The sequence below is a fragment of the Tinamus guttatus genome, unplaced genomic scaffold (genome assembly GCF_059628265.1).
Source record: "Tinamus guttatus ecotype Peru unplaced genomic scaffold, ASM5962826v1 Tinamus_guttatus_pri_ptg001139l, whole genome shotgun sequence".
NCBI lineage: Eukaryota > Metazoa > Chordata > Aves > Tinamiformes > Tinamidae > Tinamus > Tinamus guttatus.
Window position 1 is genome coordinate 30,422 of NW_028289673.1, and position 25,741 is coordinate 56,162.

General features: G+C 66.2%; 2 protein-coding genes across 2 annotated transcripts; one reads left to right on the forward strand and one right to left on the reverse strand.

Annotated features, from left to right (window-relative positions):
• Positions 1 to 1,249: 1,249 nt before the first annotated feature.
• Positions 1,250 to 10,815, forward strand: LOC148590722 (RUS family member 1-like). The gene is made up of 13 exons (XM_088538664.1): positions 1,250 to 1,265; positions 1,573 to 1,715; positions 2,376 to 2,453; positions 3,913 to 4,027; positions 5,085 to 5,130; positions 5,680 to 5,712; positions 6,051 to 6,159; positions 6,842 to 6,943; positions 7,313 to 7,383; positions 7,762 to 7,946; positions 8,814 to 8,874; positions 9,255 to 9,325; positions 10,697 to 10,815. Exons 1-13 carry the CDS (start codon positions 1,250 to 1,252, stop codon positions 10,813 to 10,815), a joined length of 1,149 nt encoding a protein of 382 aa, XP_088394790.1.
• Positions 10,816 to 10,908: 93 nt separating this feature from the next.
• LOC148590723 (sodium/glucose cotransporter 2-like) lies at positions 10,909 to 25,529 on the reverse strand. The gene is made up of 13 exons (XM_088538665.1): positions 25,431 to 25,529; positions 24,654 to 24,713; positions 22,648 to 22,752; positions 21,816 to 21,921; positions 21,026 to 21,106; positions 19,029 to 19,228; positions 17,732 to 17,867; positions 16,328 to 16,435; positions 14,717 to 14,867; positions 13,820 to 13,988; positions 12,823 to 13,044; positions 11,833 to 11,935; positions 10,909 to 11,068 (listed from the first exon to the last, which is right to left on the reverse strand). Exons 2-13 carry the CDS (start codon positions 24,708 to 24,710, stop codon positions 10,917 to 10,919), a joined length of 1,590 nt encoding a protein of 529 aa, XP_088394791.1. The 5' UTR covers positions 24,711 to 24,713; positions 25,431 to 25,529; the 3' UTR covers positions 10,909 to 10,916.
• Between the last annotated feature and the right edge of the window lie 212 nt (positions 25,530 to 25,741).

Below are 25,741 nucleotides of genomic sequence, written 5' to 3' on the forward strand. Positions count from 1 at the left end.
GGCCCCTGTCACACATGGGCATCCCCTGTCACCCAGGGGTGTCCCCATGGCACCCAAGGGTGTCCCCATGGCACCTAAGGGCATCCTGTGTCACCTAGGGATGTCCCTATGTCACTACTGGCATTCTGTGTCACCCAGGGGCGTCCCCATGGTACGTAGGGGTGTCCCCATGGTGCCCGGGGGTGCCCTGTGTCACCCAGGGGTGGCCCCTGTCACACATGGGCGTCCCCTGTCACCCAGGGGTGTCCCCAGGTCACCTATGGGTGCCCTGGAGCATCTAGAGCGTCTGTGGCCACCACAAGAGCCATTGGCCCAAGGTCCCAACCCAGCGTTTCCTCCATGATGATGTCACTTGAGTCCCGTGGACACCCATGGGTGTCCCCTGTCACCTGTGGGTGTCCCGCGTCGCCTAGGGGTGTCTTGTGTCACCTATGGGTGTCCCTTGTCACCTATGGGGGTCCCCTGTCACCTATGGGTGTCCCGCGTTGCCTAGGGGTGTCCTGTGTCACCTATGGGTGTCCCTTGTCACCTGTAGGTGTCCCCTGTCACCTATGGGTGTCCCGCGTCGCCTAGGGGTGTCCTGTGTCACCTATGGGTGTCCCTTGTCACCTGTGGGCGTCCCCCGTCACCTCGGGGTGTCCATGGCCACCCCAAGAGCCCCCAGCCCGGGTGTCCCCCCCCCCCCATTGGTCCTCCACGGTGTCCCCACCCCTCCCCCATGACCCCCCCCCCTATTGACCCCCAATAAATTTATTGACCCCAATAAAGCGCTTGGAGCCCCCAATGGCGCCTGGGTCCGTGTTGGGGGGGCCGCCGAGGGGAGCAGTAGAGAGCGGCGCCAAGAGGTACCAGAGCGCCCCCTCCCCCGGCAACCATAGAGACGGGGAGGGGGCGGGAGCAGTAGAGACCTCCGGGTCAACCATAGAGACGCGGAAATGGCGGGGGTGGGTTGACCAACACGCTCGGGCCTCCCAGCGGCCATAGAAACGCGGCGCCATGGAGCGCAGAGCGCCCCCACCACCATAGAGCGGCGGCGGAAGCGCCCGCCCAGCGCGTCACTTCCGTCGCGCTGCCGCTCCGGCCCGCGCGCTCAGTGCTCCGGGGAGGGCTATGCAAATGAAGGGGTGGTGCCTCTGGAGGCGAAAGGGCGGTGCTTATGCAAATATAGGGTGTCTATTTATGCAAATGACGGGGCGGTGTTTATGCAAATAAGGCGAGCGGCGCTCCCAACGGCCTTTGCGCGGCGGACATGGCGGCGCCCAGCGGTACCGTGGCGGGCGGATTTTGGGGCGGTTTCGGGGGTTTTTGGGCGCTGTCGGGGCGGTTTGGGGGCGGTTTTCGGTGGGTTCCGGTGTTTTCGGGGCGGCTCCGGTGTTTCCGGGGGGGGCTCCGAGGCGGTTCCGGTGTTTCCGGGGGGGTTCCGGGGCGGCTCCGGTGTTTCTGGGGCGGTTCCGGTGTTTCCGGGGGGGGTTCCGGTGTTTCCGGGGCGGCTCCGGTGTTTCCGGGGCGGTTCCGGTGCTTTCGGGGGGGTCCCGGGGCGGCCCCGCCCCCCTGACGCCCCGCCCCCCGCAGCCCCGCCCCCGCTGTGCTCGGAGCTGCTCGGGCCCCGCCCCGTCGCGCGCTACGTGGCGGCCCCGGGGGGGGGCCTGGAGCGGCTCCTCCCCCCCGGGCAGGCCCCGCCCGGGCTCGGCGCGCGCATGCGCGGAGCGGCCGCCGTGAGCGGGGGGGGGAGCGGGGGGAGTGGGCGGGGTTAGGGGGAATTAAGGGAATTTGGGGGAAAATTGGGGGATTTGGGGGGAAATTGGGGAATTTGGGGAGAAATTAGGGATTTTGGGGGGAATTGGGGGTATTTGGGGGGAAATTTGAGGGTTTTGGGGGAATTGGGGGGATTTGGGGGGAAATTTGAGGGTTTTGGGGGGATTTGGGGGGAAATTTGAGGGTTTTGGGGTCCCTCAGGAGGGTGTTTGGGGGGTGTCTGGGGGCTTTTGGGTTTCTAGGGGGATATTGGGGTTTTGGGGGGTTCTCCGGGTGTTTTTGGGAGGTACCCAGGGGTTTTGGGGGTGTTTGGGGGGTATTTGGGTGTTTTGGGGGGTGTTTTTGGTGTTATCCAGGTGTTTTGGGGGTGTTTTGGGGGTTCTCCGGGTGTTTTGGGGGGTCTCTGGGTGTTTTGGGGATGTTTTGGGGGGTCTCTGGGTGTTCTGGGGGTGTTTTGGGGGTTATCCGGGTGTTTTGGGGGTGTTTTGGGGGGGTACCCAGGTGTTTTGGGGGTGTTTTGGGGGTGTTCTGGGGGTGTTTTGGGGGTTCTCCGGGTGTTTTGGGGTGTTTTTGGGGTGTTTTTGGGGTCTCCGTCCCCCAGACCCCCCTCTGCCCCCCAGCGGGTGCTGCTGCCCCAGGGCTTCCCTGACAGCGTCAGCCCCGACTACCTGGAGTACCAGGGCTGGGACGCGGTGCAGGTGGGAGCGCCGGGAACGCCGGGAATGGCCGGGAACGCCGGGAATGGCTGGGAATGGCCGGGAATGCCGGGAACGCCGGGAATGCCGGGAATGGCCGGGAATGGCTGGGAATGGCCCGGGCCCTGGGGGTCTGCGGGGCTCCGTACAGTCTCCATAGGGGTTTTCAGCGGCTCTTCTGGTCCTGTAGATTCTATACAGTTCTTACAGATCTTTATAGTTCCGTAGGGATCTTTAGAAGTTGTTATAACTCAATACGGTCCACCTGAGAATTTCCGTATGTTTTCAGGTTCTATAAGGTCCGTATATGCGTCACTGTAGGGAACCCATGGATCCCATAGGATCCCCATAACGTCCCTGTAGGGTTCCATAGAGTCCCCATAGATCTCCGTAGGTCCCATAGGATCTCCGTAAGGGTCCATGGGTCCCGTAGGGTACCCATAGGGTTTTCCTAGGGTCCCCCTATGGTCCCCGTAGGGCTCCGTAGGGCCCCATACACCCCATAGGGTCCCCGTAGAGCTCCATAGGGCCTCATAAAGTCTCCGTAGGGGTTCATAGGGTCCCACAAACCCTATAAGGTCCCTGTAGGGCTCCATAGGCTCCCCATAGGGCCCCATAAGGCTCCATAGGGTCTTCGTAGCCCCATAGGGTCCCCGTAGGGCTCCATAGGCCCCATAGGGTCCCCGTAGGGCCCCATAGGGCTTCCATAGGCTCCCCATAGGGCCCCATAGGGTCCCCATAACCCCATAGGGTCCTTGTAGGTCTCCATAGGGCCCTATAGGGCTCCATAGGGTCTCCCTAGAGGTCCATAGGGCTCCATAGGACCCCACAAGCCGTATAGGGTCCCCGTAGGGCTCCATAGGCTCTCCATAGGGCCCTATAGGGCCCCATAGGGTCTTCGTAGCCCCATAGGGTCCCCATAGGGCTCTATAGAGCCCCCATAACCCCATAGGGCCCCACAAGCCCTATAAGGTCCTCGTAGAGCTCCATAGGCTCCCCATAGGGGCCCCATAGGGTCCCATAGGATCCCCATAACCCCATAGGGTCCTTATAGAGCCCCATAGGGCCCCATAGGCCCCATAGGGTCCCCATAATCCCATAGGGTCCCTGTAACCCCATAGGGCCCCATAGGGCTCATAAAGCCCCATAGGCTCCCCATAGGTCCCCATAGGGTCCCCCTAACCCCATAGGGCTCCATAGGGCTCCATAAAGCCCCATAGGCCCCATAGGTCCCATAGGCTCCCCATAGCCCCCATAGGCCCCATAGGCCCCATAGGCTCCCCATAGACCCCCATAGGGTCCCCATAACCCCATAGGCCCCATAGGCTCCCCATGGGTCCCCATAGCCCCCATAGCCCCCATAACCCCATAGGGCCCCATAGCCCCCATAGCCCCCATAGCCCCCATAGGCCCCATAGGCCCCATAGCCCCCATAGCCCCCATAGCCCCACACCTCCCGCAGGGGCTCTGCTCGTCGCTGCTGGCCGCGCTGGCCGCCCGCTCCACGTTGGCCGTCCTGGGCGTCGGGGACAGCGCGGCCACGGCCACCGGGGCCACCGTCACCTGGCTGCTGCGCGGTGGGTGCCGCGCGGGGCCAGAACCGCCGCGTTTCACCCCAAAACGCGTCCCGGAACCGCCCCCTTTCACCCCAAAACGCGTCCCGCAGTGCCGAAACCGCCCCGTTTCACCCCAAAACCCGCCCCAGAACCACCCCGTTTCACCCCAAAACCCGCCCCGGAACCGCCGCGTTTCACCCCAAAACCTGCCCCGCGGGGCCAAAACCGCCGCGTTTCACCCCAAAACCCGCCCCATGGCGCCAGAACTGCCCCAAAACCTGCCCCGCGGCACCGAAATCCCCCGGTTTCACCCCAGAACCCACCCCACGGTACAAGAACTGCCCCGTTTCACCCCAAAATCTGCCCCGTGGCACCAGAACTGCCCCAAAATCCGCCCCGCGGTGCCAGAACGGCCCTGTTTCACCCCAAAACTCACCCCAAAGTGCCAGAACTGGCCCGTTTCACCCCAAAACTCGCCCCACAGCACTGAAATCCTCCCGTTTCACCCCAAAACCCGCCCCACAGTGCCAAAATCCCCGTTTCACCCCAAAATCTGCCCTGCGGCGCCAAAATCCTCATATTCGGCCCCAAAATCTGCCCAGTGGTGCCCAAATCCCCCTGTTTCACCCCGAAGTTCTCCCCGCAGTGCCCAAATCCCTGCGTTTCACCCAAAAATCCTCCCCAGCGCACCCCAAATCCCCTCATTTCACCCCAAAATCCACTTCATGGTGCCAAAACCACCCGGTCCACCCCAAAATCCGCCCCACAGTGCCCAAATCCCCCCGTTTCACCCCAAATTCCCCCCGGGACACCCCAAATCCCCCAGTTTTGCATCTAATTCTTCCCACAGTGCCCCAAATCCCCATGTTTGACCTCAAAATCCCTCCCTGGGGCACCCCAAATCCACCAATTTCACCCCAAATCCTTCAATTCCCCCCAATCCCTTGGGACCCCCCAGCTGCCCCCCTCCCCGTCAGGTCCCCCAAACGGCCCCGTTTTGCCCCAAACGGCGCCTCGGGGCCCCCAAAAGGGCCGTTTTTCACCCCAAATCCCCGTGTCCCCCCCGTGGCTCCTGCAGACGGGATGGGGCTGGTGGCCAGAATCGGCTTCGCCTGGGTGCAGGGGTGAGCGGGGACATGGGGACATGGGGGACATTGAGGACATGGGGGGACATGGGGGGGACATGGGGGGACATGGGGGGACATGGGGGGACATGGGGGGACATGGGGACATGGGGGGACATGGGGGACAGGGGGGAACGTGGGGACATGGGGGGATATGGGGGGACATGGGGGACATGGGGGGACACGGGGGGACACGGGGGGACATGGGGGGGACGTGGGGACATGGGGGGACATGGGGGACATGGGGGGACATGGGGGGACATGGGGGGATATGGGGGGACACGGGGGGACATGGGGACATGGGGGGGGGACAGGGGGGGACATGGGGGACATTGGGGACATTGGGGTGACATGGGGGGGTTATGGGGAACACAGGGGGACAGGGAGGGACGTGGGGGACATTGGGGACATTAAGGTGACATGGAGGGACATTGGGGACATTGGGGTGACATGGGGGGGTCATGGGGACACGGAGGGACATGGGGGCCCTGGGGGGGGTGGCTTGGGAAGGGTCAAAGGTCACTCCCCCCCCCCCCCCGGGTCTTTCAGGAGCGCCCTGGACTGTGAGGCCAAGCAGTGGCGGTGAGAGCCCCGCCCCCCTCGGTTTGGCCCCGCCCCTCGGCTCTGCCCCCGCCCCCTGGGGTGCCCGGCCCCGCCCCCTGGGCCCCTGATCCTGGCTCTGCCCCCCCCTGGGCCTGGCCCCACCCCTGGAGTCCTAACCCCGCCCCCAGGCTCCAGCCCCCCTTAGCTCCGCCCCCACTCCCAACGCCACCCCCAGATCCTAAGCCCCGCCCTTCCCTTTAGCTCCACCCACATTGTCCTAGCCCCACCCCAGACTCATAACCCCCTCCCAGCCCCGCCCCTTCCCCAGCCCCGCCCCACCGCGGGCCCCGCCCCTCACCGCTCGGCCCCGCCCCCAGCATGGCGGCCGACCTGCTCAACGACGCGGCCCTGCTGGCCGAGGTGTCGGCGCCGGCCTGGCCCCGCGCGGCCGCCGCCCCCCTGCTCTGCGTCACCGCCGTCGCCAAGGTGCGCCGTGACGTCACCGCGCGCCCCCGTGACGTCAGCCGTGACGTCACCGCGCGCCCCCGCTGACGTCAGCCGTGACGTCACGCCCCCCCCCCCCCAGGCTCCCCTGGCCCCGCTAGGCCCCGTCGCCGCGGCGACGCGGGGGGGAGGGAGGGGGCGCTGTTGTCATGGCAACCCTGGGAGGGGAGGGGCCCCGCGGCTGTGGCAGCCCCGGGGTGGGAGGAGCCTCCTGCCCTAGGGAGGGGAGGGGCCCTGTTGCCATGGTGACGTGGGGTGGGAGGGGCCTTGTGTCTCAGGGAGGGGAGGGGCCCTGTTGCCATGGTGACCTGGGGTGGGAGGGGCCTTGTGTCTCAGGGAGGGGAGGGGCTCTGTCGCCATGGTGACCTGGGGTGGGAGGGGCCTTGTGCCTCAGGGAGGGGAGGGGCCTTGTCACCATGGTGACGTGGGGTGGGAGGGGCCTTGTGCCTCAGGGAGGGGAGGGACCCTGTTGCCATGGTGATGTGGGATGGGAGGGGCTTCATGTCTTAGAGAGGGGAGGAGCCTTGTCACCATGGTGACTTGGAGTGGGAGGGGCTTCGTGTTTTGGGGGGGGCTTGTTGTCATGGTGATCTTGGGCGGGGCTTGTGCCGTGGGGGTGGGAGGGGCCCTGTCACCACGGTGACAGCGGCCCCGCCCCCCGCAGTGCATCGTGGGCGTGGCGGGCGGGGCCACGCGGGCGGCCCTGGCCGTGCACCAGGCGCGGAGGGACAACATGGCCGACGTGGCGGCCAAGGACGGCAGCCAGGTGGGCGGGGCCGGGCGTTGCCGCGGTGACCGGGGGTTGCCGGGGTGACCGGGAGGGCAGGGGGTGTTACCGGGGGGATGGGGGGTGTTACCGGGGGTTACGGGTGTTGCCTGGGGTTACTGGGGTGTTGTTGGGTGTTATTGGGGGTGTTTCCTGGGTATTGTCAGGGGTGTTGCTAGGTGTTACTGGGGGTGTTGCTGGGGGTGTTGCCAGGTGTCACTGGGGGTGTGGCTGGAAGTCTTGCCGGGTGTTGCCCGGATGTTTCTGGGGTGTTGCCTGGGTGTTGCTAGGGGTGTTGCCGGGTGTTGCGGGATGTTCCTGGGGGTGTTGCCGGGTGTTGCCGCCTGTCACCGCCGCTGTCGCCCCCAGGAGACCCTCGTGAACCTGCTGGGGCTGCTGCTGGGGCTGCTGCTGCTGCCGCTGCTGGACGGGCGGCCATGGTGGGCGGGGCTCCCGGGGGCGGGGCTTGCCCAAGGGGGGCGGGGCTCCCGGGGGCGGGGCTTCGGAGGGCCTCAGTACTGGGCGGGGGAGCTCGGGGAGTGGGAGGGGTCGTGTCCATAAAGGGGCGTGTCCTCCGGGAAGGGGGCGTGTCCCTGACTCAGCGCCGGGGGGGGCGTGTCCATCTGTGGGCGTGTTCACCGGGGGCGTGTCCTGCAAGGGGGCGTGTCCTTCGTCAATGGGGGGGCTCCTCCTGCAGCGGGAGGGGGTTGTTGACTGCGGCGGGGGGCGTGTCCCCCGCGGGGGGGCGTGTCCCGCCGTGAGGGGGCGTGCCCGGCGCTGAGGGGGCGTGCCCGGCGCTGAGGGGGCGTGTCCCGCAGGGTCACGTGGGCGGCCGCGCTGGCGCTGGCCGCGGCGCACGCGGGCGCCAACGTGCGGGCGCTGCGGGCACTGCGGCTGCGCACGCTAAACGCGCCGCGCATGCGCCTGGCGCTGGCGGCGCTGCTGCGCGGGGGGGCGGCGCCCGCGCCCGAGGACCTGCGTCACGTGGAGCCGCTGTTGCCTGGTAACGGCGGGGGGTATCGCGAGAGTTGAGGGGGCAGCGGGATGTGGGAGGGGGAGCGGAGCCGCTGTTGCCTGGTAACGGCGGGAGGTATCGCGAGAATTGAGGGGGGAGCGGGATGTGGGAGGGGGAGCTGCGCGGGGGGGAGCCGCTGTTGCCTGGTAACGGCGGGAGGTATCGCGAGAATTGAGGGGGGAGCGGGATGTGGGAGGGGGAGCTGCGCGGGGGGGAGCCGCTGTTGCCTGGTAACGGCGGGGGGTATCGCGAGAATTGAGGGGAGAGCGGGATGTGGGAGGGGGAGCTGCGCGGGGAGGAGCCGTTGTTGCCTGGTAACGGCGGGAGGTATCGCGAGAATTGAGGGGGGAGCGGGATGTGGGAGGGGGAGCTGCGCTGGGAGGAGCCGCTGTTGCCTGGTAACGGCGGGGGGTATCGCGAGAATTGAGGGGGGAGCGGGATGTGGGAGGGGGAGCTGCGCGGGGGGGAGCCGCTGTTGCCTGGTAACGGCGGGGGGTATCGCGAGAGCGGGATGTGGGAGGGGGAGCTGCGCGGGGGGGAGGAGCTGCTGTTGCCTGGTAACGGCGGGGGGTATCGCGAGATCTGGGGGGGCAGCAGAATGTGGGGGGGTATCGCGAGATTTAAGGAGATCACGCGATATTTGGGGTTTTGGGGGGAATATCGAGGAATTTGGGGTTTCATCCCACGATATGGGGGGAGTCTCGGAGGGTTGGGGGGTTCCGGGGATTGTGCGGGGAATATCGGGGGGTATCCCGCGATATGGGGGGTGGGGGGAATTCGGGGGTTCTGGGGGGACACCAGGGGATTTTGGGTGCATTTTGGGTCATTTTGGGTCTTTTCCGATTTCCCGCCCAGGTTCCGGCCGCTCCGGCCTCCGCATCGAGATCGGCCTCCCCCTGCACCGGCTGGTCCGGGAGTGAGTGCGGGGGGGGCGGGATGATCCCGGGACGTTCCCGGTGTCCCGGATGATCCCGGGATGTTCCCGGGATGTTCCCGGTGTCCCGGATGTTCCCGGGATGATCCCGGGATGTTCCCGGTGTCCGGGATGATCCTGGGATGTTCCCGGTGTCCAGGGGGGTGTCCGGGATGTTCCCGGTGTCCCGGATGATCCCGGGATGATCCCGGGACGTTCCCGGTGTCCCGGATGTTCCCGGATGTTCCCGGTGTCCAGGGGGGGTGTCCGGGATGATCCCGGGATGTTCCCGGTGTCCGGGATGTTCCCGGGATGATCCCGGGATGTTCCCGGATGATCCCGGGACGTTCCCGGCGTCCGGGCTGACCCCCCCGTCCCCCCAGCGAGGCCGAGTTCCGCAAGGCCCTGGAATGCGGCTCCCCCGACCACATCCTGGTGCTGCGGCCGGAGCGAGGTGGGAGCCGCGGGAACGGGAAGGGGAACGGGAATGGGAACGGGAACGGGAATGGGAATGGGAACGGGAAGGGGCCCAGGCGGCCGGGGGTCCCTGGGGGTTCCCGGGTGTCCGGGTCATTCCCAGGGGGTTCCCGGTTGTCCGGGATGTTCCCAGGCGGTTCCCAGGTATCCAGGTCATTCCCGGGGGGGTTCCCACGTGTCCGGGTCCCTCTCCCGGGATGGTGACAACCACCAAGGCTGGGTGGGGGCGGGGCTCCGCCGTGACCCCTCCCCTTGCTCCTCCCCCAGGCTGGGTGGGGGCGGGGCTCCGCCGTGGCTCCGCCCCCCGCGCCCCCCTGCGGGCCCTGGCCCAGGCTCTGCTGCTGGAGGAGCTGCTGGGGGGGGGGGACCCCCCGGGAGCCCCCCCGGGACCCCCCCTGGAGCCCCCCCTGGAGCCCCCCCTGGAGCCCCCCGCCCTGCGGAGCCTGCGGAGCCTGCGGGGGGGGCAGCACCGTGAGCGGGGGGGACATGGGGACAAGGGGGGGGGGACAATGGGGGGGGGACGATGGGGGGGGACATGGGGACAATGGGGGGGGACATGGGGACAATGGGGGGGGACACGGGGACAATGGGGACAATGGGGACAATGGGGGGGGACGATGGGGACAATGGGGGGGGACACAATGGGGTGGCAATGGGGACAAGGGGGGGACAATGAAGGGGCAAGGGGGGGACAATGGGGATAATGGGGACAAGGGGGGGAGACACAGGGGGAACGATGGGGACAATGGGGGGGACATGGGGGGACACAATGGGGGGGCAACGGGCACGATGGGGGGATAATGGGGGGACGCGGGCACAATGGGGGGACAATGGGGAGCAATGGGGACAATGAGAGGGGACACGCAAGGGATATTGGGGACAATGGGGGGACATGGAGGCAGGGGGGACAAGGGGGGACACAAGGGGATAATGGGGGACATGGGGACAATGGGAAGACAAGGGGGGGTTGGGGACAATGGGGGGGACAACAACGGGGGGGTCTGGGGGCCCTTGGGGCCGTTTTGGGGCCGATCGGGGCCGTTTCGGGTCCCCCCAGCGCCCGGCTCGGTGCCCTGGGCCGCCCTGGCCGCCTGCGCCCGCCTGGCCGACCGGATGCTGCGAGGTGACGTCACGGGTGACGTCATCAGCGCGGTGACGTCACCACCCCCCCCCCCACCCCCCCCGGTGCCGTGTGACGTCACACGTGTGATGTCACGTGATGATGTCACCTGTCGCCCCCCCCACCCCATTGTCCCATGAGGTCCCCCAAGCCCCCCCCCGCGGTGACGTCACACGCGGTCACGTGATGTCACCCGACGCCGTGTGACGTCACTTCCTGCCCCCCCAGAGCTGGAGGCCGCGGGCTGGGACCTCGAGCGCCACCACGTGGCCACCGACGAATGGCGGCTGGAGTGGGCGGGGCCGGGGGGCGGGGCCGACGCGCCCAAGCCCCGCCCCCCGCAGTAAAAACGGGGCCAAAAAGCGCCAAAGCGGCTCCAAAATCGCGGAATTTTTGGGGTGTTTTTGTACATTTCCAGCGGAGGGGGGGACACGTTTTTGGGGCGGATTCAGGCGAAATAGGCCCAGAGGAAGACGGCGACCGCCGCCATGGCGACCGCGTTGGCGTCCACCAACCGGCGCCAGGCGGCCGGCTCGGGGGGCGGGGCCGGGGGCGGGGCCGAGGCGGGGGGCGGGGCCGCCTGGGGCTCCGCCTCCACATCTGGGATCGGGGGGAGGGGGGGGTTAGTTCAGGCCCGGACGCCTGGGCCCCTTCCCGGATCCCAGGGCCCTTCCCGGATCCCAGGGCCCTTCCCGGATTCCCAGCCCCGTTCCTAGATCCCAGGCCCATTCCCAGATTCCCGGCCCATTCCCTGTTCCCAGGGCCCTTCCCGGATCCCAGGGCCCTTCCCGGTTTCCCGGCCCCTTCCTGGTTTCCTGACCCCTTTTCGGAATCCCATCCCCTTCCCAGATTCCCGTCCCATTCCCGGATTCCCATCCCCTTCCTGGATTCCTGGCCCCTTTCCTACATCCCAGGCCCCTTCCCAGTTTCCCAGGCCCATTCCCGGATTCCCGGCCCCTTCCTGGATTCCCATCCCCTTCCCGGATTCCCGTCCCCTTTCCTAGATCCCGGGCCCATTCCCGGTTTCCCAGGCCCATTCCCAGATTCCCTTCCCGGACTCCCAGATTCCCATTCCCAGATTCCCGTCCCCTTCCCGGATTCCCATTCCCAGATTCCCATTCCCGGATTCCCGGCCCCTTCTCGGATTCCCAGCCCATTCCCGGTTTCCCAGGCCCATTCCCAGATTCCCATTCCCAGATTCCCTTCCCGGACTCCCGGATTCCCATTCCCGGATTCCCGTTCCCGGATTCCCATTCCCGGATTCCCATTCCCGGATTCCCCTTCCCGGGTTCCCATTCCCAGATTCCCGTCCCCTTCCCGGGTTCCCCTTCCCGGGTTCCCGTTCCCGGGTTCCCGTTCCCGACCCTGCCGCCGGGTCCCGCCGGGTCCCTCCTTGGGCGCCGGTTCCTGGTCCAGGTCCACGCGGGGCTCCCGGCTGTAGCGCAGGGTGAACACCAGGCGGTGGAGCTGCAACAGGCGGTGGAGCTGCAACAGGCGGACGTGGCGACGCGCCCGCGCACCGGGACACCGGGACACCGGGAATCCCATCCCGGACACCGGGACACCGGGAACCCCATCCCGGATACCGGGAACCCCATCCCAGACACTGGGACACCCGGACACCGGGAATCCCATCCCGGACACCGGGAACCCCATCCTGGATACCAGGACACCCGGACACCCCCCCGGATACCGGGACACCTGCACACCGGGACACCCAGACACCGGGACACCGGGAATCCCATCCCGGACACCGGGATAACCCCCCCGGATACCAGGACACCGGGAACCCCATCCCGCACACCGGGACACCAGGACACTGGGAATCCCATCCCGCGCACCGGGACACCGGGAACCCCATCCCGGACACCGGGACACCGGGAATCCCCTCCCGGACACCAGGACAACCCCCCTGGATACCGGGACACCGGGAATCCCATCCCGGACACCGGGACACCGGGAATCCCCTCCCAGATACCGGGAATCCCATCCTGGATACCGGGACACCCGGACACCGGGACACCCCCCCCGGATACCGGGACACCGGGAACCCCGCCCCGGCCACCGGGAATCCCCTCCCGCACACTGGGACACCCGCATACCGGGAATCCCCTCCCGGATACCGGGAACCCCAGCCCGGATACCGGGATCATTCCCGGATCCCAGGGCCTTCCCGGACACCGGGACCCCCTTCTGGGACACCAGGACCCTCCTCCCGGATACTGGGGTCATTCCCGGACGCCGGGGCCCTTCCCGGGATTCCCGCCCCCATTCCCGGTATTCCCGCCCCCCCCCACATTCCCGCCCCCATTCCCGGTATTCCCGCCCCCCCCCCCATTCCCGCCCCCCCTCACGTGCTGCCGGGGGATGGGCGGGTGGCAGAGGGAGACGGCGCCGACGACGATTGCGGTGACCAGGAAGAGGCCGAGGGCGAAATGGAGGTAGTGGAGGCCGCAGAGCAGGGGGGGGCAGCGCCCGGGGGGGCCGCACGGGCCCCCCCCGCCCCCCAGGAGCAGCTCGGGGACCATCCGGAGCAGCCCCAGGGCCAGGCCGGACACGAGGCCCCAGAACGCGCCCTGCAAGGGGGGGGGGGGTTGGGGCCCGGACGCCTGGGCCCCTCTTTACCCGACCTCGGACGCCTGGGCCCCTTTTTAACCCCCCGGACACCTGGGCCCCTCCTTAACCCCCCCCGGACGCCTGGGCCCCTCCTTAACCCCCCGGACGCCTGGGCCCCTTTTACCCCCCCCGAGACCCCCGTTTCCTCTTGGATGCCTGGTCCCCTTCTGCCCCCTAGACCCTTTTCCCCCCGGACGCCTGGGTCCCTTTTTGCCCCCCCCCCAGACACCTGGGCCCCCTTTGGCTCCCAGGACACCTGGGCCCCTCTTTACCCCCCCCGGACACCTGGGCCCCTTCTGCCCCCTGGACCCTTTTTTGCCCCTCAGACGCCTGGGCCCCTTCTGCCCCCCCCGGACGCCTGGGCCCCTTTTTCCCCCTCCCCGGACGCCTGGGCCCCCCTTTTGTCCCTCAGACATCTGGGCCCCTTTTTGCCCCCCGGACGCCTGGGCCCCTTCTGCCCCCTGGACCCTTATTTGCCCCCCGGATGCCTGGACCCCCTTTTTGCCCCCCGGACGCCTGGGCCCTTTCCCCTCCCAGGACGCCTGGGCCCCTTTTCCCCCTGGATGCCCGGGCCCCCTTTTTGCCCCTCAGACACCTGGGTCCCTTTTTGCCCCCCCCCCCCAGACACCTGGGCCCCCTTTTTCCCCCCGGACGCCTGGGCCCCTTTTGCCCCCTGGACCTTTCTCCCCCCCGGACGCCCGGCCCCCCCTGCGCGGGGAGGGGGGTGACGCTCACGGGCTCGTTGACGCGGGGCACGAACACGGCCAGGACGAAGACGGCGGCAACAGGCGGCGCCAGGAAACTGCCCACGGCCTGGACGTAGTCGAACAGGCGGCCGCCCTGCGAGTGACGGACCAGGGGCAGCCAGGCCAGGCTGACGGCCACGAGCGCCAGGACCCACAGCCTGCGGGGACAGCCGCGGCGTCACCCGGAGCGGCACCCGCACAGTGTCACCCGCACGGCGTCACCCACACGGTGTCACCCGGAGCGGCACCCACACGGTGTCACCCGCACGGCATCACCCGCGGCATCACCCGGAGCGGAACCCGGAGTGTCACCCAGAGCGTCACCCGCACAGTGTCACCCGGAGTGTCACCCGGAGCGTCACCCACACGGTGTCACCCGCACGGCGTCACCCACACGGTGTCACCCGGAGCGTCTCACACACACAGCATCACCCGGAGCGGCACCCGGAGTGGCACCCGCATGGTGTCACCCGCACAGCGTCACCCACGGCGTCACCCGCATGGCGTCACCCAGACCATCACCCGCACGGTGTCACCCGCAGTGTCACCCGGAGTGGCACCCAGAGCGTCACCCGCACAGTGTCACCCACACGGCGTCACCCGCGGTGTCACCCATGCGGTGTCACTGGGAGGGATGGGGCTGCACGAACTCCAGGGCCCCCCCTGGGCTCCCGGCTCCTTTCCCGGATTCCCGGCCCCATTCCTGGATTCCCGGCCCTTTCCCAGATTCCCGGCCCTTTCCCGGATTCCCGGCCCCTTTCCCAGATTCCCGGCCCCTTTCCCGGATTCCCGGCTCCTTTCCCGGATTCCCGGCCCTTTCCCGCATTCCCGTCTCCTTTCCCGCATTCCCAGCCCCTTTCCCAGATTCCCGGCCCTTTCCCGGCACCTCCCGGCCAGCAGCAGCTCCCGGGGCCCCGCGCGGGGCCGGAGCCGCCTGTAGAGGTCGAGGGTTCCCAGGGCGCTGGCGCTGGCGAAGATGGAGGCCAGGGAGGACATGAGGGCGGCCAGGACCACGGCCAGCATGAGCCCCCGCAGCCCTGGGGGGGCACGGGGGGGCCTCAGGGACCCCGGAAACGGAAAGAACGGCCCAAAATACCCCAAAATAACCCCAAAACACCCCAAAACACCCCCAGAACACCCCAAAAACACCCCAAAACACCCCCAAACACCCCAAGATGGAGGCCAGGGAGGACATGAGGGCGGCCAGGACCACGGCCAGCATGAGCCCGCGGAGGCCTGGGGGGGCACGGGGGGGCCTCAGCGACCCCGGAAACGGAAAGAACGGCCCAAAATACCCCAAAATACCCCCAAAACACCCCCAAATACCCCCAGAACACCCCAAAAACACCCCAAAACACCCCCAAACACCCCCCAAACACCCCCAAACACCCCAAGATGGAGGCCAGGGAGGACATGAGGGCGGCCAGGACCACGGCCAGCATGAGCCCCCGCAGCCCTGGGGGGGCACGGGGGGGCCTCAGCGACCCCGGAAACGGACAGAACGGCCCAAAATACCCCCGGAACACCCCAAAACACCCCAAAATACCCCCAGAACACCCCAAAATACCCCAAAACACCCCAAAATACCCCCAAATACCCCAAAACACCCCCCAAACACCCCCAAACACCCTGGAACAGCCAAGAATACCCTGGAACAGCCCGGAACAGGTCAGAACCCCCCAAAACAGCCCGGAACACCCACAAAACACCCCGGAACAGGCCAGAACAGCCCAGAACACCCTCAAACATCCCCCAAACACCCCAAAACAGCCCCAAACACCCCAAAACACACCCAAATACCCCCAAAACGCTCCAAAACACACCCAAATACCTCCAAAATACCCTCAAACACCCTGGAACACCCCAGAACAGCCTAAAACAGCCCCAAACACCCCAAAACACACCCAAATCCTCCCAATACACCCCAAAGCACCTACAAATACCTCCAAAATACCCCAAAACACTGCCGGAACACCCCAAAATGCACCCCAACACCTCCAGAATGCCCCAAAACAGCACAAAACACCCCAAAACACACCCAAATACCTCCAAAACACCCCCAAAACGGCACAAAACACCCCCAACCCCCCCAAACAGCCCAGAACACCCCAAAACACCCCCAAATACCCCAAATTTTTTCACTTTTCCCCATATATTCCCCATTTCCTCCCAGATTTTCCCATTTCCCCCCGCTTCTCCATGTTCCCACCACTCTCCCGTTCCCGTTCCCATTCCCGCTCCCATTCCCCCATTCCCATTCCCACATTCCCATTCCCCCATTCCCCCATTCCCATTCCCATAGTCCCATTCCCGCAGTCTCATTCCCATTCCCCCATTCCCATTCCCACATTCCCGTTCCCGTTCCCGTTCCTGTTCCCATTCCCCCATTCCCATTCCCATAGTCCCATTCCCATTCCCATTCCCATTCCCATAGTCCCATTCCCATTCCCATTCCCATTCCCATTCCCATTCCCGTTCCCGTTCCCGTTCCCGGTACCGGGCGGCAGCAGCCTGGCCACCATTCGGGGGTAGGCGACGCTGGAACAGCCGGACGGGCTCCCGCAGGCCCGGACACACCCGGCGGGATCCGCACAGCCGACCTCGTCTGCGGGAAGCGCCATGGGGCAACGTGGGGCAGCTGTGGGGCAGCTATGGGGCGCTATGGGGCTATGGGGCTATGGGGCACTATGGGGCGCTATGGGGCTGCTATGGGGCTATGGGGCGCTATGGGGCTATGGGGCACTGTGGGGCGCTATGGGGCGCTATGGGGCAGCTATGGGGCGCTATGGGGCAGCTGTGGGGCACTATGGGGCGCTATGGGGCTATGGGGCAGCTATGGGGCAGCTATGGGGCATCGTGGGGCACCATGGGGTGCTATGGGGCACTATGGGGCTATGGGGCGCTATGGGGCACCGTGAGGCACCCATAGGGGAGGCAGCCATGTTGACCAGGCCATGGCGGCCATCTTGGCGCTCACCCGGGTACAGCACACAGGCCGCCATGTTGGCAGCCATGTTGGCGGCCATGTTGGCGGCCATGTTGGCAGCCATGTTGGCAGCCATGTTGGCAGCCATGTTGGCGGCCATGTTGTCACTCACCCGGATACAGCACGCGCGCCGCCATGTTGTCAGCCATGTTGGCGGCCATGTTGGCGGCCATGTTGGCCATGTTGGCAGCCATGTTGGCGGCCATGTTGGCGGCCATGTTGGCAGCCATGTTTTCTCACCTGGGTACAGCACACGTGCCGCCATCCCCGGCAGCCATGTTGGCAGCCATGTTGGCCATGTCGGCAGCCATGTTGGCGGCCATGTTGGCAGCCATGTTGGCCATGTTGGCGGCCATGTTGGCAGCCATGTTGGCGGCCATGTTGGCAGCCATGTTGGCCATGTTGGCAGCCATGTTGGCGGCCATGTTGGCGGCCATGTTGGCGGCCATGTTGGCGGCCATGTTTTCTCACCCGGATACAGCACGCGCGCCGCCATCCCCGGCAGCCATGTTGTCAGCCATGTTGGCAGCCATGTCGGCCATGTTGGCAGCCATGTTGGCAGCCATGTTGGCAGCCATGTCGGCGGCCATGTTGGCAGCCATGTTGGCGGCCATGTTGTTGGCCATGTTGGCAGCCATGTTGGCAGCCATGTCGGCCATGTTGGCGGCCATGTTTTCTCACCCGGGTAGAGCACGCGCGCCGCCATCCCCGGCAGCCATGTTGGCGGCCATGTTGGCGGCCATGTTGGCGGCCATGTTGGCGGCCATGTTGTTGGCCATGTTGGCGGCCATGTTGGCCATGGCGGCCATGTTTTCTCACCCGGGTAGAGCACGCGCGCCGCTATCCCCGGCAGCCATGTTGGCAGCCATGTTGGCAGCCATGTTGGCAGCCATGTTGGCGGCCATGTTTTCTCACCCGGGTAGAGCACGCGCGCCGCCATCCCCGGCAGCACCATCAGGAACATGGGCAGCACCTTGAGGTACCCGCACAGGAGGCAGCCGGCCCGGACGTGGGTCAGGGAGCGCCCGGCCAGGCAGCGCTGGACGATCACCTGGGGGGCGGTGACGTCACCAACGTCACCGACGTCACCAATGTCACCAACGTCCCCAGTGTCCCCATGTCCCAATCCCATCCTGATCACCTGGGGGGCGGTGACGTCACCAACGTCACCGTGTCACCAATGTCACCAACGTCACCAACGGCCCCATGTCCCCAATGTCCCAATCCCATCCTAATCACCTGGGCGATGGCGCCGATGGCACCAAATATCCCCAATGTCACCAAATGTCTCCCATGTCACCAATGTCACCAACGTCCCCAGTGTCACCAATGTCACCAACGTCACCGTGTCACCAATGTCACCAACGTCCCCAGTGTCACCAATGTCCCCATATCCCAATCCCTTCCAATCCCATCCTAATCACCTGGGCGACGGCGGCAACATCCCCAATGTTCCCATGTCCCCAATGTCACCAACGTCCCCATGTCCCAATCCCAATCCCTTCCAATCCCATCCTAATCACCTGGGCGACGTCCCCAGTGGCACCAATGTCCCCAAATGTCCCCAATGTCACCAATGTCTCCGATGTCCTGAATGTCCCTAATGTCCCCAATGTCACCGAATATCCCCAAATGTCCCCAATGTCCCCACATATCCCAATCCCTTCCAACCCCATCCCAATCCCAGTCCCATTTTAACCCCAATCGCATCCCAGTCCCATTGTAATCCCTATCCTAATTCCATCTTAATCCCTATCCCAAGCCCTATCCCGATCCCATCTTAATCCCAATCCCATTTTAGTCCCTATCCCAATCCCCATCCCATCCCAATTCCATCTCAGTTCCAATCCCATCCCCATCCCAATCCCCATTCCCATCCCAATCGCCATCCCCATCCCCATCCCATCCCAATCCCATCCCATCCCAATCCCATCCCATTCCCAACCCCATCCCAACCCCATCCCCATCCCATTCCCAACCCCATCCCCATCCCATTCCCAACCCCATCCCCATCCCATTCCCAACCCCATCCCCATCCCCATCCCAATCCCATCCCATTCCCATCCCCATCCCATCCCCATCCCATTCCCATCCCAACCCCATCCCATCCCCATTCCCATCCCAATCCCATCCCCATCCCCATCCCAATCCCATCCCATCCCATCCCCATCCCCATTCCCATCCCCGTTCCCGTTCCCGTTCCCGTTCCCACCTGGTCCGTGCACCAGTACCAGCCCCCCAGCACCGCCAGCCCCAGCAGCATTCCCGGCCAGGGCAGATCCCGGGAATCCGGCGCCCGGAGCAGCCGGAAGGCGTCGGGGGGGGGGCGGCCGCAGGGGCCGCTGGAGTTGGGAGCCAGGGCCAGCGGGAAGCGGCTCCGGAGGCCGCCGTAGCCGCCCACGGCGCCGAGCGCTGCGGAACGCCGGGAATGAGCGGGAATGGGGTGGGAATGGGGTGGGAATGGGGTGGGAATGGGCGGGAATGGGATGGGAATGGGATGGGAATGGGATGGGAATGAGCGGGAATGGGATGGGAATGAGCGGGAATGGGCGGGAATGGGGTGGGAATGGGATGGGAATGGGATGGGAATGGGTGGGAATGGGCAGGGAATGAGCAGGAATGGATGGGAATGGGCGGGAATGGGGTGGGAATGGGTGGGAATGGGATGGGAATGGGGCGGGAATGGGATGGGAATGGGGTGGGAATGGGGCGGGAATGGGATGGGAATGAGCGGGAATGGGATGGGAATGGGTGGGAATGGGATGGGAATGGCTGGGAATGAGATGGGAATGGGTGGGAATGGGATGGGAATGGGTGGGAATGGGATGGGAATGGCTGGGAATGGGTGGGAATGGGATGGGAATGGCTGGGAATGAGATGGGAATGGGTGGGAATGGGCAGGGAATGAGCCGGGAATGAGCGGGAATGGGCGGGAAGGGGATGGGAATGGGGTGGGAATGGGGTGGGAATGGGTGGGAATGGGATGGGAATGGGATGGGAATGGGATGGGAATGGGGTGGGAATGGGATGGGAATGGGATGGGAATGAGCGGGAATGGGATGGGAATGGGATGGGAATGGGCGGGAATGGGATGGGAATGGGGTGGGAATGGGATGGGAATGGATGGGAATGGGATGGGAATGGGGTGGGAATGGGATGGGAATGGGGTGGGAATGGGTGGGAATGGGATGGGAATGGGATGGGAATGGGATGGGAATGGGGTGGGAATGGGATGGGAATGGGGTGGGAATGGGGTGGGAATGGGATGGGAATGGGATGGGAATGGGGTGGGAATGAGATGGGAATGGGGTGGGAATGAGATGGGAATGGGGTGGGAATGGGGTGGGAATGGGATGGGAATGGGGTGGGAATGGGATGGGAATGGGGTGGGAATGGGATGGGAATGGGCGGGAATGGGATGGGAATGGGGTGGGAATGGGGTGGGAATGGGATGGGAATGGGATGGGAATGAGCGGGAATGGGGTGGGAATGGGGTGGGAATGGGGTGGGAATGGGATGGGAATGGGATGGGAATGAGCGGGAATGGGATGGGAATGGGATGGGAATGGGGTGGGAATGAGCGGGAATGGGATGGGAATGGGATGGGAATGGGATGGGAATGGGGTTGGGGTGGGAATGGGATGGGAATGGGATGGGAATGAGCGGGAATGGGGTGGGAATGGGGTGGGAATGGGGTGGGAATGGGATGGGAATGGGATGGGAATGAGCGGGAATGGGATGGGAATGAGCCGGGAATGAGCGGGAATGGGCGGGAATGGGCGGGAATGAGCAGGAAGGGGCTGGGAATATGGGAAATGAGATGGGAGTGCCAGGAATGAGCCAGGAATGGGCTGGGAATGAGCGGGAAGGAGCCAGGAAGGAGCTGGGAATATGGGGAATGAGATGGGAATGCCGGGAATGGGCCAGGAATACCAGGAATGTTGGGAATACTGGGAATGCCGGGAATACCCAGAGTTCCCAGCAGTCTCCCAGAACTGCCCAGAGGCTCCCAGAGCCCCCCCCCCCCCCCCCCCCACCCCCCGGAGCTGCTGGGAAGGGGCTGGGAATGCCGGGAATTGTGGGGGATCCCGGGAGGCGTCGGGAGACCCCCAGACCCCCCCCAATGTCCCCCCGTGTCCCCAATGTCCCCATTGTCCCCAATCCCCCCCCGTGTCCCCCCATTATCCCCGATCCCCCCCCCGTTCCCACCGTATCCGGCCAGGACGGAGGCTCCTCCCAGGATCACCCCGGTCTGGACGACGTCGGCGAACATGAGCGCGGCCAGCCCGCCTGCAGGCCCCGCCCCCGAATGAGGCCACGCCCCAAATGAGGACCCGCCCCCTGCAGGACCCGCCCCCAAATGAGGACCCGCCCCAAATGAGGCCCCGCCCCCAGATCAGGACCCGCCCCAAATGAGGACCCGCCCCCTGCAGGCCCCGCCCCCAGATCAGGACCCGCCCCAAATGAGGCCCCGCCCCCTGCAGGCCCCGCCCCCAAGTGAGGACCCGCCCCTGCAGACCCCGCCCCCGTCAGGACACGCCCCCTGCGGCCCCCGCCCCCTGCAGGCCCCGCCCCCGAATGAGGCCACGCCCCAAAATGAGGCCCCGCCCCCAAATCAGGACAGGCCGCCTGCAGGCCCCGCCCCCAAGTCAGGACCCGCCCCCAAATGAGGCCCCGCCCCAAATGAGGCCCCGCCCCCAAATGAGGACCCGCCCCCTGCAGGCCCCGCCCCCAAGTGAGGACCCGCCCCCAAATGAGGACACGCCCCAAATGAGGACCCGCCCCCCCAAATGAGGACCCGCCCCCTGCAGGCCCCGCCCCCAAGTCAGGACACGCCCCCGTCAGCCCCCAATCAGGCCCCGCCCCCATCAGGCCCCGCCCCATCAGGCCCCGCCCCTCAAGCCCCGCCCCCGAGGCCCCGCCCCCCCCGAGGCCCCGCCCCCCGAGGCCCCGCCCCCCCGAGGCCCCGCCCCCCCCCCCCCCGAGGCCCCGCCCCTACCGGTGACCGTGTAGAGGGCCGTGACCCCCAGCAGGGCCCCCACGGCCACGTAGAGGTCCCAGCCCAGGGCCTCCTGCACGAACAGGGCCCCCGAGAACAGGTCCACCTGGGGGCGGGGCCGGAGGGGGCGGGGCCAAAGGGGCGGGGTCAGTGTGGGGCGGGGCTAGAAGGGGCGGGGTCGGGAAGGGGCGGGGCGGGGGGCGGGGCCAGGAGGAGCCTCTCAAGGGCCCCCCCCAGCCCCATAGGAGCCGCCCTGGCCCCATAGGGGATCCCCAGCCCTATAGGAGCCCCCAGCCCCACAGCAGCCCCAGCCCCATAGACCCCCCCGGCCCCACAGGACCCCCCGGCCCCATAGATGCCCCCTCCAGCCCCATAGACCCCCCCCCGAGCCCCCTAGACACCCCCAGCCCCACAGACCCCCCTGGGTCTCATAGACTCCCCCCAGCCCCCCAGCCCCCCCCAGCCCCATAGCAGCCCCCAGCCCTGGCCCCATAGGAGTCCTCAGCCCCATAGCTCCCCCCCTGCCCCATAGATCCCCCCCGCCCCATAGACCCTCCCCAGCCCCATAGCTCCCCCCCAGCCCCATAGATCCCCCCCGCCCCATAGATCCTTCCAGCCCCACAGATGCCCCCCCCGCCCCATAGATCTCCCCCAGCCCCATATCCCCCCCCGCCCCATATCCCTCCCCCAGCCCCATAGATCCCCCCCCGCCCCATAGCTCCCCCCCGCCCCACATCCCCCCAGCCCCATAGATCCCCCCGCCCCATAGCTCCCCCCCCGCCCCATAGATGCCCCCCCAGCCCCATAGATCCCCCCCCGCCGTGGGGCGCACCGAGATCTTGGTGCTCACGTAGAGCAGCAGCGACAGCAGCGACAGCAGCAGTTGGATGCGGCGGCCCCCGAAGCGGCGCCGGAGGTACTGGGGCATGGTCAGCACCTGGGGACAGGGACACCGGTGTCACCAGGGTGTCCCCAAGGGGATGGGTGTCCCCAAGGTGTCCCCAAGGTACTGGGGCATGGTCAGCACCTGGGGACAGGGACAGGGACACCAGTGTCACCAGGGTGTCCCCAAGGTACTGGGGCATGGTCAGCACCTGGGGACAGGGACAGGGGTGTCACCAACCGGGGTGTCCCCAAGGTGTCACCAGGGTGTCCCCATTGTCCCCAGTGTCCCCAAGGTACTGGGGCATGGTCAGCACCTGGGGACACCAGTGTCACCAACCGGGGTGTCACCAAGGGGCTGGGTGTCCCCAGGGTGTCCCCAAGGTGTCCCCAAGGTGTCCCCAAGGTACTGGGGCATGGTCAGCACCTGGGGACGGGGACAGGGACACCAGTGTCACCAGGGTGTCCCCAAGGTGTCCCCAAGGGCTCCCAATGTCCCCAAGGTGTCCCCAAGGTACTGGGGCATGGTCAGCACCTGGGGACGGGGACACCGGTGTCACCAGGGTGTCCCCAAGGTGTCCCCAGGGTGTCCCCAAGGTACTGGGGCATGGTCAGCACCTGGGGACGGGGACAGGGACACCAGTGTCACCAGGGTGTCCCCAGGGTGTCCCCAAGGGCTCCCAGTGTCCCCAAGGTACTGGGGCATGGTCAGCACCTGGGGACACGAGTGTCACCAACCGGGGTGTCCCCAAGGTGTCCCCAAGGTGTCCCCAAGGGGATGGGTGTCCCCAGGGTGTCCCCAAGGTACTGGGGCATGGTCAGCACCTGGGGACAGGGGTGTCACCAACCAGGGTGTCACCAGGGTGTCCCCAAGGTGTCCCCAAGGTACTGGGGCATGGTCAGCACCTGGGGACAGGGACAGGGACAGGGACAGGGGTGTCACCAACGGTCACTGGGGTGTCCCCAAGGTGTCCCCAGTGTCCCCAAGGTACTGGGGCATGGTCAGCACCTGGGGACGGGGGTGTCACCAACCGGGGTGTCCCCAAGGTGTCCCCAGTGTCCCCAGGGTGTCCCCAAAGCGGGGGCGCAGGTATTGGGGCATGGTCAGCACCTGGGGACGGGGACAGGGGTGTCCCCAAGGTGTCCCCAAGGCGCTGAGTGTCCCCAAGGTGTCCCCAGGGGGTCGGCTGTCCACGGTGGGAGCCCAGATGTCCCCAAGCGGTCCCTGAGGTGTCCCCAAGGTGTCCCCAGTGTCCCCAAGGGCTCCCAGTGTCCCCAAGGATCCCCAAGGTGTCTCCGGTGTCCCCGGTGTCCCGGAGGGTCCCAGGCATCCCCAAGGGCCCTGGTGTCCCCCAAGGGATCCAAGTGTCCCCAAGTGTCCCCAAGTGTCCCCAAGTGTCCCCAAGGTGTCTCCAGGGGTCCCCAGTGTCCCCATGGGTCCCTGGTGTCCCCAAGGTGTCCCCAAGGGTCCTGGTGTCCCCAGTGTCCCCAAGGGCCCTGGTGTCCCCAGGGTGTCCCCAAGGGCTCTCGGTGTCCCCCAAGGGATCCAAGTGTCCCCAAGTGTCCCCAAGGGTCCCTGATGTCCCCAAGGTGTCCCCATCGTCCCCATCATCCCCATTGTCCCCATCATCCCCATCGTCGCTGTTGTCCCCATTGTCCCCATCGTCCCCGTTGTCCCCAATGTCCCCCCATCGTCCCCATTGTCCCAGTTGTCCCCGTTGTCCCCATCGTCCCCGTTGTCTCCAATGTCCCCCCATCGTCCCCATCGTCCCCATCGTCCCCATTGTCCCCATTGTCCCCATTGTCCCCCCATTGTCCCCATTGTCCCCATTGTCCCCAATGTCCCCCCATGGTCCCCATTGTCCCCATCGTCCCCATCGTCCCCGTCGTCCCCGTTGTCCCCATTGTCCCCAATGTCCCCCCATTGTCCCCATTGTCCCCATTGTCCCCGCTCACCCCCGCGTTCCTGTAGACGGGGACGAAGACCCAGCCCAGGAGGAGGACGATGAACATGGCCTGGGGGAGGGGCCACGGGCTCAGGGGGCGGGGCCAGCGCCGAGGGGCGGGGCGAGGGCGGGGGCGGGGCTAGGCAGGGCGGGGGAATGGGGGTAACTGGGGGTATTAGGAGGGTATTGAAGGGTTTGGGGGGTATTTGGGGGTATTTTGGGGTGTTTGGGGGGTATTTCAGGCTGTTTTGGGGTATTTGGGGGTGTTCCGGGGGCATTTGGGGGTGTTTCAGGGGTATTTGGGAGTATTTTGGGGTGTTTTGGAGGTATTTTGGAGTGTTTTGGGGATATTTGGGGGGTATTTGGGTGTGTTCTGGGGGTATTTGGGGGTTTTGGGGGTATTTGGGGGTGTTTTGGGGGATTGGGCATTGTTTTGGGGGGTATTTGGGCGTTTGGGGGGTGTTTGGGGGTATTTTGGGGTGTTTCAGGGTATTTGGGGGTGTTTCAGGGGTATTTCTGGGTGTTTCGGGGGTGTTCTGGGGGTGTTCCGGGGGTGTTTTGGGGTGTTTCCGGGCGTTCCAGGGGTATTTCCGGGTGTTCCGGGGGTATTTCTGGGTGTTCCGGGGGTGTTTTGGGGTGTTTCAGGGTGTTTCCGGGTGCTCCGGGGGTGTTCCGGAGGTATTTCCGGGTGTTTCCGGGGGTGTTTTGGGGCGTTCCGGGGGTGTTTCGGGGTGTTTCAGGGCGCTCCGGGGTGTTTCCGGGGGTGTTTCCGGGTGTTTCCGCTCACGTGCCACTCGAAGCCGCCCACCGCGATGCCGCCGGCCGCCCCCGTCCCCGCCAGCCCCACGAAGTGACCGGAGCCGACGTTGCTGGCGAAGAGGGAGGCGCCGACCTGGGGACAATGGGGACAATGGGGACAATGGGAGTGATGGGGACAACAGGGGACATTGGGGACAACGGGGACAATGGGGACAATGGGGACAATGGGAGTGATGGGGACAACAGGGGACATTGGGGATAACGGGGACAATGGGGACAAGGGGGACAACGGGGACAACAGGGACAATGGGGACAAGGGGGGGGGACAATGGGGGACAA